At 36.5% G+C, this 16,287-nt stretch overlaps 1 protein-coding gene across 1 annotated transcript; it reads right to left on the bottom strand.

Moving 5' to 3' along the window:
- Nucleotides 1-8,217: 8,217 nt before the first annotated feature.
- Nucleotides 8,218-10,340, bottom strand: LOC134651533 (probable oligoribonuclease). Its single transcript, XM_063506636.1, has 3 exons — nucleotides 10,208-10,340; nucleotides 9,784-10,025; nucleotides 8,218-8,666 (listed from the first exon to the last, which is right to left on the bottom strand). Exons 1-3 carry the CDS (start codon nucleotides 10,290-10,292, stop codon nucleotides 8,322-8,324), a joined length of 672 nt encoding a protein of 223 aa, XP_063362706.1. The 5' UTR covers nucleotides 10,293-10,340; the 3' UTR covers nucleotides 8,218-8,321.
- Nucleotides 10,341-16,287: the final 5,947 nt, after the last annotated feature.

Here is a 16,287-nt window from a genome sequence, read left to right on the forward strand (position 1 = left end):
TGTATGTTTACCTTTGTATTAGTAGGTACCTTCTCGGCAAATATCTCGTCATCATTGATAGAGTCTGTGTGGAAAGAGAAGAGTCGTGAAATGTATGGAATCGAATACATTCTACGACTCTTCTCTTTCCGCACAGACTCTATCTGGGGGCACGGTAGTGCCCCCGCCAAGACGAGCAAAGCGAAGCGCAAGCGCACTACCTACCTTTTCTCGAAGCGCTTCGTCGTTTTTTTGAACCCTCTTAACTTGGGTTTGGATTATACCAGGTAAACAAAACTCTCGGGATATGATGTCAATAGTGGACTTATTAAGCATAAAAATGTTCAATTGCATAGCTCTTATACTTTGGATTTTATTCGTGTCTAAAAAGCCCCGATTTCGTCACTGACTCATTCACTCACTGTTGATCGTCAAAACCTCTAGGGTACTTTCTGAAGTCCTAGGAAGCTGAAATTTGGTATGTGAGATAGTATTAGTCCACAAACAACAAAAAAATTCAAAAACTTGAAATTATTAGCCCCTAAGAGGGTGAAAAGGGGGGTGGAATGTTGTATGGGAAATCAATAACCGCGGAACCGATTTAGTTGAAATTTGGTATGTAGATAGTTATTGTTATGGGAAAGGATATAAAATAGTTTCAACCCCAAAATCAACCCGTAAGGGTGAAAAGGGGTGGAAAAAGGGGGTTGAAGTTTGTATGGGGAATCAGTAAAAAAGCAGATTGTATATAAAAGATGTCCCCAGGTACGTATTTCAGGATTTTTAATATTAAATCACCCGCAATCCTTTAAATCAGAAGATTGTCATATAGTGTTGAGTCGCTCACTCGCGAGGCACCTCTTTTGTACCGCTCATTATGTTAAATTGTCGCAGTACTTCACACCGCAAAAATGTCTTACTTCACTCCTCCATTCATTTAACTCATTTACTCGCGCGCATCACATACACCTCTTGCCACACAAATCATTCACAAACTTCAAATTTCAAAAAACTCTCATCCTTTCAAATTCACTCGCGGGCCTCATAGCTTACACGCCCTTCACAACCAACTCTCGCGCGAGGCGCGAGCCGCTAGGTGCTCGCCGGCTCACTGACACTCAAATTAAGAAACGAGTAACCGTCCACACTGTCAACTGCCGAACTACAAACCTTATTGCAATGGCAAAAGGTCCACCGAGAAATGCGTTGAGTTTGTACCATTCACCGCGTCACTGTGACATTGACATGAACACTTCAAATTCTTCAAAAATCCTTTCAAAATGAAACACAATGAATTAGAAATACCAAAAGAGGGAGTGAGACAGACACTTCAATATCACCACCGAAAATACGTTAAAAATTAAACACGAAAGACAACAAGCGTAAGTGCTAATAAGTGCTGCACGCTTTCATACATCTTACGCCTTTTTAATCCTAACTCACTTGTCAAAATGGCCGAATGGCGCGGGAAATCTAAGTCATTAGAACGAAGTACGACGTGTTGCTTCTCTGTCGCACTTGTAAATTCGTACGTAAGTGTGACAGGGCGGCAAGACGTCGAACGTGGTTCGCCTCTGACTGAGCATGTGACGTGAGCATTTACGAAGCATGCTTAGAAACAGTAGAGGATTACTGAACAAAATATTATTTAAATTATTGCAATATAATACGGTGAATACGGTCGGTGGTTTACACAAAATGTGACAATTTACGTCAGTATAGTAATTAAATAGTAAGTATAATTTACTAAGTGTAATAAACATGTACTTTACGTAATGATTTGAATTTGTATTACTTTTTGTTACCGTTCTTCGTAAACAACGTTGAATAAGTGGTATCCAGACACGACAATTTTTCGCCAATCTGATGAAATTCTCCGATCGAATCAGCAGGTGCGGACACATAAATGCTAATTTTCATAGACTGTTTTATAGTAATTATCTATGGAATGCAAATTTCCTGTTATTCTATTTCTTCACTCGACAATCTCAACAATCAACATGATAAAAGTAAGACTGAATTCGCAAGAAATAGTGCGAAATGAAACGCAATTCATAGGCAGCTGACACTGACAGTAGTGACAGTGACGGAACAAAGAAAAGTAAGAGTTTGGAGTTATGGCGCGAATGTTAATGTGCTTTTATTTAGTATCACATTACTGTTAAATGATCTGAAGTGGTAAGTTAGTTATTTTTATCTATAATGATATCTAATTAGAAGAAAATATGGAATTTATTCTCCTTACTTTGGTAAAAAACGGTCGTGTAGTTTTAAGGCTACTATTCTTATTGAAATATATTATTATTCAACTGTAAATAATATCAAGTAGCAAGGATTGAAATTGAATTGAACAATCCATAAAACAGCTAAATTAGAACAAGTTTCATAAAAGCATCAAAGTTTCTATGTAGGATGTGGGTCACTAGGTCCTTGGTTTGATTCTTAGTTCTTAAATTGATCTGTCTTCTGTTGTTCAAGTTCTTTTCTTCACCTCGAGAATTGCATTCAAATTAAATATTTATGTGTAAAGGATAATAGGAGTATAATTATATTATATGGTTTGGCCCAGGACTGTCTCATACCAAACAGAGAGAATCATATATATCATACTGTCTATAACTCTATCTTTTCTAGTACTAGCACCCAAAAGAATGGGATGAGTATAACTTTCCTGGTTCTTACTGACTGACAAGTTGTGTTTGACTAAAAATTCGGTTTAACTAGTTTTTGTTGCCGATAACTCCGATAAGCTCTGAACTTATCGGAGAAAATAGCCGATGCTGATGCTGAAAATATGAAAATATGCCAGTACCTCACCTCATTTGAAGTAAGACATTGTAACACCTCATTTTTGAAAAAGAGGTACTCATACAAACTCATTTTAAATTGATGTCCTGCCCATCACTATTGTCATAAGCAACTTACAAAAAGATGTGAAATCCCACCAAAAACATTTTTATGTAAAATGTTGCCAAGACGAAATCATAAGGCTCGCACTGACAAAAAGTTATCAGATATCTTGTAGAGCCAAGCTTCTAACTCTACAGGCCCTACCTTCACAGACTCTACACCTTAGTCAAAATATGTGGCTAGGCCGTTTCATTATTACAAGAACTATTTTATAATAAAAAATAATGAATAGTGAATACATTTTTCACCTTACGCCCATGTGACGAAACGGTCAAGCCACATATTTTGACTAAGGTGTAGAGTCTGTGAAGGTAGGGCCTGTAGAGTTAGAAGCTTGGCTCTACAAGATATCTGATAATTAACTTTTTGTCAGTGCGAGCCTTATGATTTCGTCTTGGCAACATTTTACATAAAAATGTTTTTGGTGGGATACCTATTGTTAAAATTGTAATAATATAACCTAATTGCCTTTGCCACAAATTGATAACATTTAGATCCATTGTTTATGTAAAAAATTAATATGGAACAAAAACTTTTTTAGTAGGTAGGTAGGTATGAGTTAAGCATTGCTCTTTTCTGTGGACATCATACGCAAACGAATTTCAAAGCTAAATTTTCGTACTTTAAATTTGCATGATACAATTATTTAAAAAAAAAAATTACGTACGTTTTTGACTCATAGGTATTTTCATTTACATTAGGGCTCTTTAATATTCTTATAGCAAATCTCATTAAATTTTCATGTTTACGTCTTTCATGTACCTATATTTTCGTATTCGGCAATTTTTATATCGAGTACCATTTCATCCAGCCCTCTATAAACACGGCACCGACGTTCTTTGGTTTACGTTTATTTAATATCGATATCGGCGTAAGATAGAGCGGTTATGATTATTGGCATCGTATAAAATGAGGTCCGTGATGGCAGATATATTCTTGAAGATGAATAGAATATATATAATAGGTTAATAGGTATAATAGGTACCTAGACCTACCTAATATGAGCAGAAGGTAGGGGTAAATAAACAATGCTCAGCTTTTGATAATGTAGATATAGACTTCTTGGAATACCGGTACGAGTATTACATCGAAACTTTATTTACAGAGTAAGTAGGTACTTTTGAACTCTGTTAGTGTTAATACCTATGAATGATTTGACACAAAACCTGCTTGCACTTTAAAAATTAGATGGCAAATTGCACCCATTCATCCAGGGTCGTATTCTAAGGTCCATTGTGAGATATCTGACAATAGTGAAACTGGGTCATTCTTCACCGACAGTCTCTATAAGTAGGCACAAAAACGTGGAGGCACCGAGGCATAAACATATATTAGGTACTTATATTCGACTATAAGTAGGTATATAATGTAAGGCGTAGGAAAATAAACTACCTCTAGCAATTTAACCTATATCTAAACTTTTATTTAGCAATACTTCGTATATTACCTAATTATGATTCGAACGAAACGAAACGTCGTCCGTTTATCGGTATTAGGATGCCACTCCATAGGTACATATTCAATTGTAAAAAAATGTAGGTATGTACTACAGTTTAAAAGTTTGTTTATTGCTACGCTTATCCTATTAGACCCTCGTAAGTCACTTACACATTTCCCTACATTACTGATAAACGAAACGACCCATCTATCAACGGTTAGGTAAAAGGTTACGACAGATTGATCCAACCCTACTTCGCACAGATTTAAATCTAAGCCTCGTATAGCTCGGAATGAAATTCACTGACCAAGAAACGCTCATTGATTTTCTATAAGTATATCCTTTGATCGTCGGGGACCTCTTAAATATAGATTAGTTGAAAGGACAGGATGGTGGTTAGGTAAGGGAACATAGGTATTTATTTTTTCTACTCCAGCACTTAAATGTGTCAATTAAATGACTGACAGTGATATCTAAAGCAATGTCATTTGAATGCTTTGTCTATAGGCTCATAAGATGACTGCTAGCAGTCATCTTATGAGTATAATACAACTGCTTTATTTTTTTTAAAGATACAAGTTCCGATCATCTTGATTGAAAGAGGTATGTTTTCATTTACAATAATAACTCTTTTTTTTTTTAAATAATAACTCAATTTTTTTTAAATAATAACTCTTTTTTAATAATAACTCTTTTTTTTAATAATAACTCTTTTTTTTTTATAATAACTCTTTTTTTTTAATAATAACTCTTTTTTTTTTTTTTTTTGCTGCAGCTGTCATAGAAAAAGTAATGTATGCAACAGCTCATAATTGGTTCTTAAAATTCTCGGGTCTTTTTTTACAAAACTCGACTACGTCTCGTTTTGTAACTTCGACCCTTGAATTTTAAGAACCCTTATTATATCACTGTTGCATAAACTACTATTTACATCGACTGACATCAAAGAGGATTCATAATGAAATTTTTCCTAGATTCATTTAAGTAAGGCGTACGTAGGTACCTACATGGATGTAAATTGTAAAGCTAAAGAGGATGAGTTAAATAAAAAGCTGTGAACCACACCACTGGTGAGACAATCGAATTTACCACTAAGCATGCTTAGTGGTTACCGAATAGCGGTTAAAACTGTGTAAACGAGGGACGAGTACCTAATAAGTACGGTAAGTACTCGGGGTTTATCTATCTACTTCTTCGTCTCCCTTGCTATGAACTTGTGGAGACGTCTCTGTCACTGGTGCTGGTGCGCAATACATAGTTATTTGTACAACAAGAGATCAAAGTTTGATATTTCTTCGAGTGCTTATTTTGAGTCCCGTGCAAGCGAAAGATTCTATACTAATTTAAAATCTTGAGCGTAGTAAGGGACTCAAAAGCGCACGAGATGTAAATAACTTTGCTCTCGTGTAGTTCACAAAACTTTTCACCTCAGCAGTGAGAACATATTAGGAAACCCGAAAAATGTATTCCTTCTTCATCACTTACCTCTATTCACTCATGTTTTCTTAAGATATACCAACAATTAAGTTTTCACCTCAGCAGCTCGAACAAGGGTACTTTGCTACTTAAAAACAGTGAGCAAAATCGCACGTTGCTCATTTTGTCTCACTCAGTGAGCAAAATGCGATTTTGCTCACTATTTTTAAGTAGCAAAGTACCCTTGTTCGAGCTGCTGAGGAGAAAAAACATTTGTTGGGAAGCTAGGGCGTCGCCTGCAGAAGAGGGGCCTCGACCCGTGGTTAAGCTTAGGTTGGTATGTAGGTATAATGTGTTATGCTTGCGCACTTTTATGCCTGTAACAGGTTAATACTCTTTATTAATTTAATACCTACTCTCTGTTACTAACGCAATAATAGGCCTCGATAGGCCTCGATAGACAGGCGGGGCGCTAACTGCGTGGGTTTATGTTCATTGGTCGTTATTTCCTAATGACGCCAAGCCAGGAACATTTATCAACGATTTAATGTATTACTCCGTGTACAGTCGCCATCAGATAGGTATCAGAGCAGCCAAGGTGTTATAAATATCTGAACACTCACTCAATGCCTTGACAATAGATGCGTGTTCAGACCTTAGCCCTAAGATATATCTAATGGCCACTGAAGGTAAGTACTAACAGCAACATATTACCTACTAGGTACTGACCAAGTGACCATCGAATTAAGGCTTACGAAAATTATCAGTTGATAGTTAACAGTGTGTATATACATATATATTATTCGTACGTCGTAGGTAAGCTACTGTGTGTACTACTACAGTGATTCACCAGACGCCAAAGTGCATTGCATGTTCGGATATTTTTGAGCACCGTGACCGCTTCAATATACCTAATGCGATTGTACCTTGCGAGTGATGTTCTATTAATTTATCAAGTTTAAAGAAAACTGTAGACGTCCGAAGCGATATTTTATTTCCTTAACTTAAAAATAAATTAGCCGAGTCGACTAAAACCAAAAAGATAAAAGCAACGGAAATCATCTAACACAACATGAAATCACGTTTACTTTTCCCACAAAGGATAAAAGAGCGATTCACCCGCGCCGGAACCGTTATTTATTTGATTATTTTCTTTGTTGGGAAAGGAGATACTTTTTGACTCCAATATTTTCCAAGGAAAATTCTGGGGACAAATTTCATTAAATGGAAAGTAAAATTAGAAAGAATCATCGTACATACTTTGCTCTTTAAGTAAGTACTACCTAATACCTATGTACTTTTTGCGGAGAGGTGCCGCAGAAAGATTAATGGGTTAAGGATTTTTTAGGTACTGCGATAGTGGCAATGAATAAAAATAGGTACGTGTCGTGTTGCTAATGTTCTGTGTGTGGTGTGTGAATCAGGGTAAGTATAGGTCCCTGATTAGTTTCCAAAGCAACGTAATGCGTCGCATTAACGCCTTGCGAAGTCGAATCTGTGGCACAGTTTCATCCCCAACAGGCCTTCAGGGATGTTTAATGAAATATAAATGAAGGTCAGGCTTCGGAACTGCTATTCATGTAATTCATGAAGCTTACTGGACTGCGGCGACCGATCATGGATATTGAGAGTAGTTTCCGTGTTACCGATTTAAACCCGAAAAATATCTGCTATTGGTAATCTAATGTCATGTAGACTTGTTCAAGTTGGGGGGCGCCATAGAGGAAAACGTTCGCTTTCTGCCTCCTCGCTAAGCTGTAATACGATTCCCGATAGAAAGTAGGTACTGAAACCCTCGGATAAAACAATAATAAACTACAAGAAAGGTTAATTAAACATGACGTCATGACTTCTCTCTTCGACATCTCTAACATTTGTTTGAAATAAGGTATACGAATTGTAATTTAACTGTGTGGTCGGTACAGTGACGTAGACAAATGTCTCCGTCTGGGTAATTAAGGTAATTAACGTCATCGTCATACACGCGTCAGCCACTCCGCAAGTTTAATTGTTAACTAAATATACATGGATAGGTATATGTTTCGATTAATTAAGCCTGAAACAAGGAGGAAAGCAGGTATGTAATTAGGTATATGACGTAGGTATAGGAATTAACATAAGTAGACGATGCGAGAACTCATTACATTGCGGGTTTTGATTGGTTGGTTGAATTGGACGTAACCAATTGGTCAATTGGTTGGTTGGTATTGGTCCGCAATGTAACTAAAATCGCATGCGAGTTCGCGCGCCATCTAAATGCGTGCGGCGGCGGTACGGGAAGCGTACATTCAGCAGCAGAAGTTACTAAGTGGGCGAGGTGTTCAAAATTACCTTGACACGTTCTTATTCTCTTGACAATATAATCGCGTCAAGATAATTTTGAACACCTTGCCAGCTTAGCAACTTTTGCTGCTGACTGTACTATGAAAAACTAGTACAAAAACGGTAATAAAAAGATTAGTTATTATATACATAGCAATAAATTATAATGATCAAACATCCATAATACACATGAAAATATTTTATTATGTCAAATTAATCTAAACATGGAAAAACTTTGCTAAAACGCACAATGCATTCATGATTTAAATATATGTTCTTTATAATACTTCAACTCCTCAATACTCTCCAGAATATCGTCCACAGCGCGATGAGAAAACTTCTTCTGGGGAATGTTAGAAAAATCTTTCTGGTACCAACGCTTAGTGAGTTCTTTAATCGTACTAACATCAATTACTCTGTAATGTAAATACTGGTTGAACTGCGGCATGTATTTGCGTATAAACAGGCGGTCCATGTAAACACTGTTGCCGGCCAGCGGGCATTTTTTCTCAGGTACATGGGAGCTGATGAATTGTAGTATCTGCTTTTCGGCGTCTTCGATTGATACGTTGGATTTGCGGCAGGACTCAGTCAGGCCACTCTGTAAATGTTTGGTCATTTACGAACTTATTTAAAAAAAAAACGGCCAAGTGCGAGTCGGACTCGCGTTCCAAGGGTTCCGTACATTAACACTGACTATCGAGAACCCGCCTGGTGGGCGCTCGTGAACTTTGCTCAGATGCCGCTGGGCGGGTTGTTTTATACACTGCTATAGACGACCGGTTTCTGGGGTAGTGCGCCGTTTTTTGTCTGGTAGTGAATGTGTTAAGTCCGACTCACGCTTGACTGCACATTTTTAATTGGTTTTCCTGTCATCTATAGGTAAAAAGCTATTTTGTGTATTTAAAAAAGAAAATTGACCCAGTAGTTTCGGAGATAAAGGGGTAGGAATGGTCATTTTTAGGGTTCCGTACCCAAAGGGTAAAAACGGGATCCTATTACTAAGACTCCGCTGTCCGTCTGTCTGTCACCAGGCTGTATCTCACGAACCGTGATATAACAACTACAACAACGCCGCTATAACAACAAATACTAAAAACAGAATAAAATAAAGATTTAAGTGGGGCTCCCATACAACAAACGTGATTTTTGACCGAAGTTAAGCAACGTCGGGCGGGGTCGGTACTTGGATGGGTGGCCGTTTTTTTGCTTGTTTTGCTCTATTTTTTGTTGATGGTGCGGAACCCTCCGGCCGGAACACTTGGCCGGTTTTTTGTCTATTTTCTTAAATAACTTCAAACCTATGTATTTTAAAATAGAGATACAAGTGATCCTATAAGGGTTCCGTTTTTTCCTTTTGAAGTACGGAACCCTAAAAATAAAAATTAATTTGGAGGGATGTAATCGTAAACGCAAGCCAAGGAAAAGATGGATGTACTGTGTTAGAGATGCTATGAAAATGCATGGACAATCATTACGGAATCCAAGCTGGCACACTGGCAGACAAGGACTTTTTCATAAAAATCATCATGGAATTGTATATGATTTCCATTTTGAATTTGAAGATGATGGCCATGCACTTGATTTCTAAAAACCATCATGTGTGGGTGAGATAACAGGAAACTAGAATGGACTAAAATACTTGCTAAGTATTGCTGCTGATAGGACAGGGGCAAGCAAATGATGATGGCCCTAGTAATTCAAGTTTATATCTATACCTCACCATGTTGGTTGACGCACCACTCATCCATGCTCTTCAAGACGTGGTCTGGCTGATGAATGACAATATTGGGCCCGGTTGCCACAACATTCAACTGAGCGTCGGTCACTAGGCAGCCAATCTCCATGATATAGTCCTTCTCGATGTCCAGCCCTGTCATCTCTAAGTCTACCCATACTATTCGTTTAGCCGCGTCTTTAGCTTTAACATATGGTAAAGTGTCGTGGTTTAGTTGACTTTCTGTAACAAAAATTACACATAATAAAAACGTATGTTGATGTATAAAAACGTTGAAATGTAATGGGTATTATTGCAAAGGCTAGGTACTTGTGAGAAGCGAGATTTTATTTATGATATTATAGAAAAAGTATCACGAGGTACGATGTAAACAAATGATTATAACCTCTGAATTTAATACTTACTGCTACTGTGGGCAGACATCGGCCGAGTGAAATACTTCACTATACCGTTTATACTGAAAATAAGAGATTGCCTAAAGCTTAGCATTTATAAGGTTCTAATTAAATTTAAATATAATGAAAATCTAGCCCTATTATAAATCTCGTATGTCGTTTTTTTTTTTTTTTTTTTTTTTTTTTTTGGATTTTATGGCCTGGTTACGAGACCTTTAAGCCAAGTCTTTATTTTAATTACACTGCACTACTATTAAAGTTTTAACACTGTGTTTTTAATGTATTTGTATATTGGTTGATATGTTTGACTGTCTTTTAGTAGATTATTAAGCGGCGGCGGGCGGGAGGAAAAATCACTATTATTTTTAAACACTTCATTTAGTTCACTGGCAAGCACTAATCTGTCAATAAGAAACTTCTGACACTTAAATATAAGGTGGTTAACGGTTCCTTCTTCAGCTTCACAGAAAGTACAGATATTGTTTTGTATCAATCCAAGTCTGGCAAGGTGTGATGGTGCAGCATTGTGTCCGTAGCGCAACCGGTTTATAGTAGTGATAAAATCTCGACTGGCTTTTTGCAGGTTATTATACCATGGTCTTGTAGGCAGATTTTCCTGAATGCTTCCGTACCATCTTCCTTTTCCTTGGTCTTGATCTGTACTCCACATTTGTTCCCATAACATATTTACAGATAGATTTATACAAGACAAGTAATCGGACATAGGAATATACATTGCCTCGCTAACGTCGAGTGCATTTATGCCTTTGAAGGCAACATTGTCTGCTGTTTCATTGCCAGTGATTCCTTTGTGAGAAGGAACCCACATAAATGAAACTTCTACTCCTTTAAGATGACACTTAAATAACAATTCTTTAATCGCATATAAAATAAAATTAGTTTTAAAATGAATTTTCAAATGTTCCAAACCTTGAAGCAAACTTAAAGAATCACTTATTATTAGAAAATATTTACAATTATTTACATTACCAATTCGCAGAAGGGCCTGATAGACTGCATATGCCTCTGCAGTAAATATGGTACATACTTTCTGCAGAAGAAAGCTCTGAGAAAATTTACATTGAGGATCATAAATTGCACTACGCACATAATCCACACCTTTGCTTCCATCAGTATAAATAGTGTAGTAATTATTATCCGAAAGGAATTGTAACATGTCTACATTACTTTTAACAGAGTCTAGTATTTTAATTGGTTGCATAATGCTTCTGTAGTGTGAGGAATAACATGGCCAAGGATGTTGCTTTCTAATTTTACTACAGTTATTTTCAATTTCCAGAAAAATGTGAAACAACATTGGAGAGTTGCCAAGAAGAAGACCCTCTCCAGTTGCCAAGGAACCAGACACATTAACTCTATGAGGTAAAATCTTGTTTATTAATTTTGTATTATTAGAATATAATAACTTGAGGCAATATCTTTCAGCAAGCATTAGGCGTCTTAAGATAAGTGGCATTATATGTGTCTCAACTTCCATGGCCCTTATTGGAGTTGAGCACATTGCTCCAGATATAATTCTCAGAGCCCTGTTCTGCAGAATATCCAATTTTTTTGCATGTGGACTATTTACATATGCCATAGCACTATAATCAAAATGACTCCTAACTATAGCTTTATATAAAACAGATAGAATCTTGGGATCAGCACCCCAAGAGACACCAGCTAAACATCTTAACACATTTATACCTTTTAAACTGTTTTTAGAAATATATTTCACATGTTCTTCAAAGGTCAGCTTTTGATCAATGATGACACCCAAGAATTTTTTGGATCTTACTCTATCAATAGACTCCCCACTGTACATAATATTGCAAGTTGGATCATCATCACCAAAAATCATTAAGCTGCTTTTTGTGGCATTTATATTTAAACTTAATCTATTGTTATAATACACACCTAATTGATCTAAAGCTCTATTTATGTTATTTATGGCAATCTGCAAATTATGGTTACTACTGTACAAAACAATGTCATCTGCGAATTGGAGAATACTTACATTACTAGTATCAACATATTTACAAATTTCACATGTGTACAAATTGTACAATAATGGTGAAAGTGTGGCACCTTGCATAGTGCCTTTAGAAGTTGATCGAGGCCCATGTAAAATATTATTAAATTTTACAAATAAGGTTCTATTGATTAAAAAATTATATATCCACTGACATAGTCGGCCAGGGATACCAACATCGGACATAATATTGACTAGGATAGTTGGGTCAACATTATCAAACGCTCCTTGAACATCAAGGAAAACACAAACAGTGTGTGACTTTAAATTATTTGACATTTTCAGGTCGGAGATGAGTGAAATGAAACTATCAGCGCAACTTCGCCCTCGACGAAAGCCGTACTGCAAATATGGAATGATACCATTAGCCTCCACAAACCAATCTAAACGGACTTTAATCATGTTTTCAAATAATTTACCAAGACAAGATGACAAGGAGATTGGGCGATAGGAACTAGCCTGTTCTGGAGATTTATCTGGTTTAAGTATTGGAATAACACACTGTGATTTCCAGGATTCAGGAATAATTAAATTAAGCCATAATATATTAAGAACATCAAGAAATAACTTCTGGGCAGATACATGAAGCTCTTTGATTACAATATAAGGAAAATTATCTAAACCTGGACTTGTGTTACGTCTGGATCGTAGACTAGTTATGAATTCATGCCATGTAAATGGTTCCATTAAAAACTTTGAATTGCTATTGTTATTATTAATGTTAAAGTAGGTAGGTAGGGTACTAGTATCTTTTAAATTACTATTATCTGATAACTTATCTAAAAATGGAGTGATGAATTCGTCCTTGTATGATCTAATATTGGACTTGACACCTTTAAACATTTTAATCATATTCCAAATCTTGCTCATAGGGGTAGTTCTGTTAAAAGAATGGCATAAATTATTCCAACCAATTTTCTTTTGTTCTGAAATAGTTCTTTTTTTCAATGCGTCTAATTTTTTATAACTTATATAATTTTCTATGGTAGGATCTCTTTTATACAGTTTCAAAGCATTATAGGATGCAATAACACTTTGCTCACAGATCTCGTTCCACCAAGGTGTAGGAGGTCTGCTAGCAAAATGAGTAGATTTGGTAAACTTTGGGATAATTTTATGCATAAGGGCATCAAGGCGATTGCAAAATTCTGTATAAGTGGCAAGTGGGTCATTAACATTTACTGAGAAATCCTCAAATATGCTCTTAGAGAGTTCATTATATTTGCGCCAATCAGTTCTTTTGTACAAAAATTTATCCACAGGAGCATTGAATTGATATTTTTCAGCTGTCAAAGATATTACGGTTATAGTGGGGAAATGGTAGCTACCCATACAATCGTCATGTACAGACCATTCACAAAGAGGTGCCAAGCAATCACTAGTAAGGCTGACGTCAATAGCTGAAGGGTTAATTCTAGGGCGGTTCACTGTAGTAAAACTACCATCATTTAGGATACACAAATCACACTCATCAATAACATCATATAGATCTTTACCACGACCCTTTGTTGATAAGCAACCAAATGCAATATGATGAGCATTAAAATCTCCGCCAATAAAGATAGGTTTAGGGAGGTCTCGGATAGCATTGCGCAGCCTCTTCAATCTAATGTGACCATTAGAGGGAGGACAGTAGACGCATAGAACAGTTAAGTTACCGCGTTCGGTAGATACAGAAACAGCTATAGTTTGTATGTCCTCATAAAAGGTTGTATTTAAAGTATTGTATTTCAAGTATGGTTTAATTAAAATTGCAACACCATTGTGAGGATTTTTAGACAGTCTGTAGTGAAGATTATAACCAGGAATTTTAAAATTGTGATGTTCTTTAAACCAAGTTTCATTGAGTAAACATATATCAATGTTTTTATCTTTCAAAAATTTAATTAATAAAGGCTTTTTACTATTGGCACTTTGAATATTAAACTGCGCAATACGTAACTGAGAATCTCCAGAGGGACTTAAGTCCATTATGAAGACAAATTTTTAATAAGCCTATCTTTTATGGATGCCGTGGTGATCGGCACCGGATCAGGATTGTTGCCCAGCTCGATCAGTGTCTGTACCAGGGCCATTAGTACATTTTTATCACCGAGGATCTGGGCTTTGAGGTCCATAGGCTGAACCTGATTTACAACCTGTGATGCAGGTTTGTTATTTACATTTTTATTTACATTATTTACATTTTTATTTACAGGTTTTGGCAATGGCTTGTTTTGGTGTTTTGTCAATGGCAAGGATGGATATTCATTGTCAGTGTGTGTTTTAGTTTGTGCTAGGCTTGCATAAGTAATCTTGTTTTTCTTTTCTAATAGTTTTTTAATCTTAATTGGACATTCTTTTGATATAGCCAGATGAGGACCACTGCAATTAACGCAGGAGATCTCATTTGGATTAGTACATTCTTTGTAAAAGTGTTCACCTGAACATATAGAACATCTTTGCTTGCCATTGCACACTCTAGCAGAGTGGTTAAACTTGAAACATTTGAAACATTGTTGAAGTGGTGGAATATAATCGAATACTCTATAGGAAAATAGATCATATTGCACATTGTCTGGTAATACATTGGATAAGAATGTTATGCTGACTGTTTGCAGTGGAACGCGATCTTGTCCTACTTTCTTTGTGAAGCGTCGTACAGATATAATTTCGTAAACGGAGCTTAGTTTACTGTATAGATCTTTGTTTGAAATGTTAGCTGGAACAAATCTTATAATGCCAATCTTCTCAATTTGCGTTGCGCTTATGTATGCCTTCATTTTGTGTTGTTCTAAAAACGCAGAGTTGTTTAGAAAGTTATTTGCCGTGTTATACTGTTTAAAAGATACTGCAATTTTATTTGCATTTACTCTCTGAATTGCCGTCACACCTTTTATGCCAGTAGTAAATATATGGTTTAAATAAATAGGGCTTTTATTCCCTAGCCTGTCCTTGGAGTCAATGTGTTCCACAAACACTTTAAACTCAGTTGTTAACGAGTTTTCCGGAAATAGTCTTTTATAATTAGGTTTAAAATACGGTAAGTATTGTTCATTAGACCGCTCACCGCCGCCGCCATCGTCCTGGAGACCATCGCCACCGCCTTTGGAGCGCTTGTGAGAGGTGGGCGGGTTATCCCCGCCCCCCCCGTTACCAGTCATTGCTAAAAACTATCTGCAGAAAAGTTATGTACAGAATCAACACTAATATATACAAATTTAACTTATTTACACAATTATTTAAGAATTTTAAAACTTGGAGCGAAAAATTTCAAAGTTCCTTGTTTGAGTTCCCGCCAAAAAAAAAAAACCTCGTATGTCGTAACACACACACAGTGTTGCCAACTCGGAATTTGAAAAAGTGCCAGACTTATGTATAGATTATGCCAGAATTATGCTAAATAATTTGGAAAAGTGCTAAAAAGAAATGCTAAACAATATATAGGTAATATAGGTAACTAAAAATGAGTGTCTTCCACATAAATCAAACAATGCTGTTTCTGAAATTTTTATAGAGTCAGACCAAGCTAACTTTGCACTGACTTGGTTAGCTATACTTGGTCAAACCATACACTAGGAATCCTCTAGACGGAGTTTAGAGCAATTATTTCATGAAACCGATGCTGCCAAAAATACTGGGGTGCGGGGGACGAGGTGAGCGAGTCCCGTGCCGTGATTGGTCCGTTCAAAGACACGGACGTCACACAAAGACACTTTGACTCGAAGATGGAGTAAAACTACCGTATATTTGTGGCAGAGGGGGTAGCGTTACTATGCTCAGTCTAGAGGATGTCTTGTCTGTGCTTGTATCCAATCTTTAAAATCAGGCAATCTTTCCCACTCGGAGCGGTACATTTGCTTATAATTTGTTGGTGCCATTGCATTGTCTTTGTTTTTTCACTTATTGTATATGTATTTATTACCGACAAAAATAATAACAAACCGGCCGTGAAAAAAGTAACAGATTTTGTTGGTAAACTAAGTTTATGACAATTATGATTACTTATACCAAATACCATAGATAACACAAAACAGATTCGAGCACCAACTCGTCATAATTCCTATAGGCCTCTACA

Source organism: Cydia amplana, chromosome 10, assembly GCF_948474715.1.
Source record: "Cydia amplana chromosome 10, ilCydAmpl1.1, whole genome shotgun sequence".
Classification (NCBI taxonomy): Eukaryota; Metazoa; Arthropoda; class Insecta; order Lepidoptera; family Tortricidae; genus Cydia; species Cydia amplana.

Coding starts and splice junctions, on each gene's coding strand:
- LOC134651533 (XM_063506636.1), bottom strand. CDS start 10,292: ATGCTAAGCTTTAGGCAATCTCTTATTTTCAGTATAAACGGTATAGTG. Junction 10,026..10,207: donor GATGTCTGCCCACAGTAGCA/GTAAGTATTAAA, acceptor TTTTTGTTACAG/AAAGTCAACTAAACCACGAC. Junction 8,667..9,783: donor GCGTCAACCAACATGGTGAG/GTATAGATATAA, acceptor AAACATTTACAG/AGTGGCCTGACTGAGTCCTG.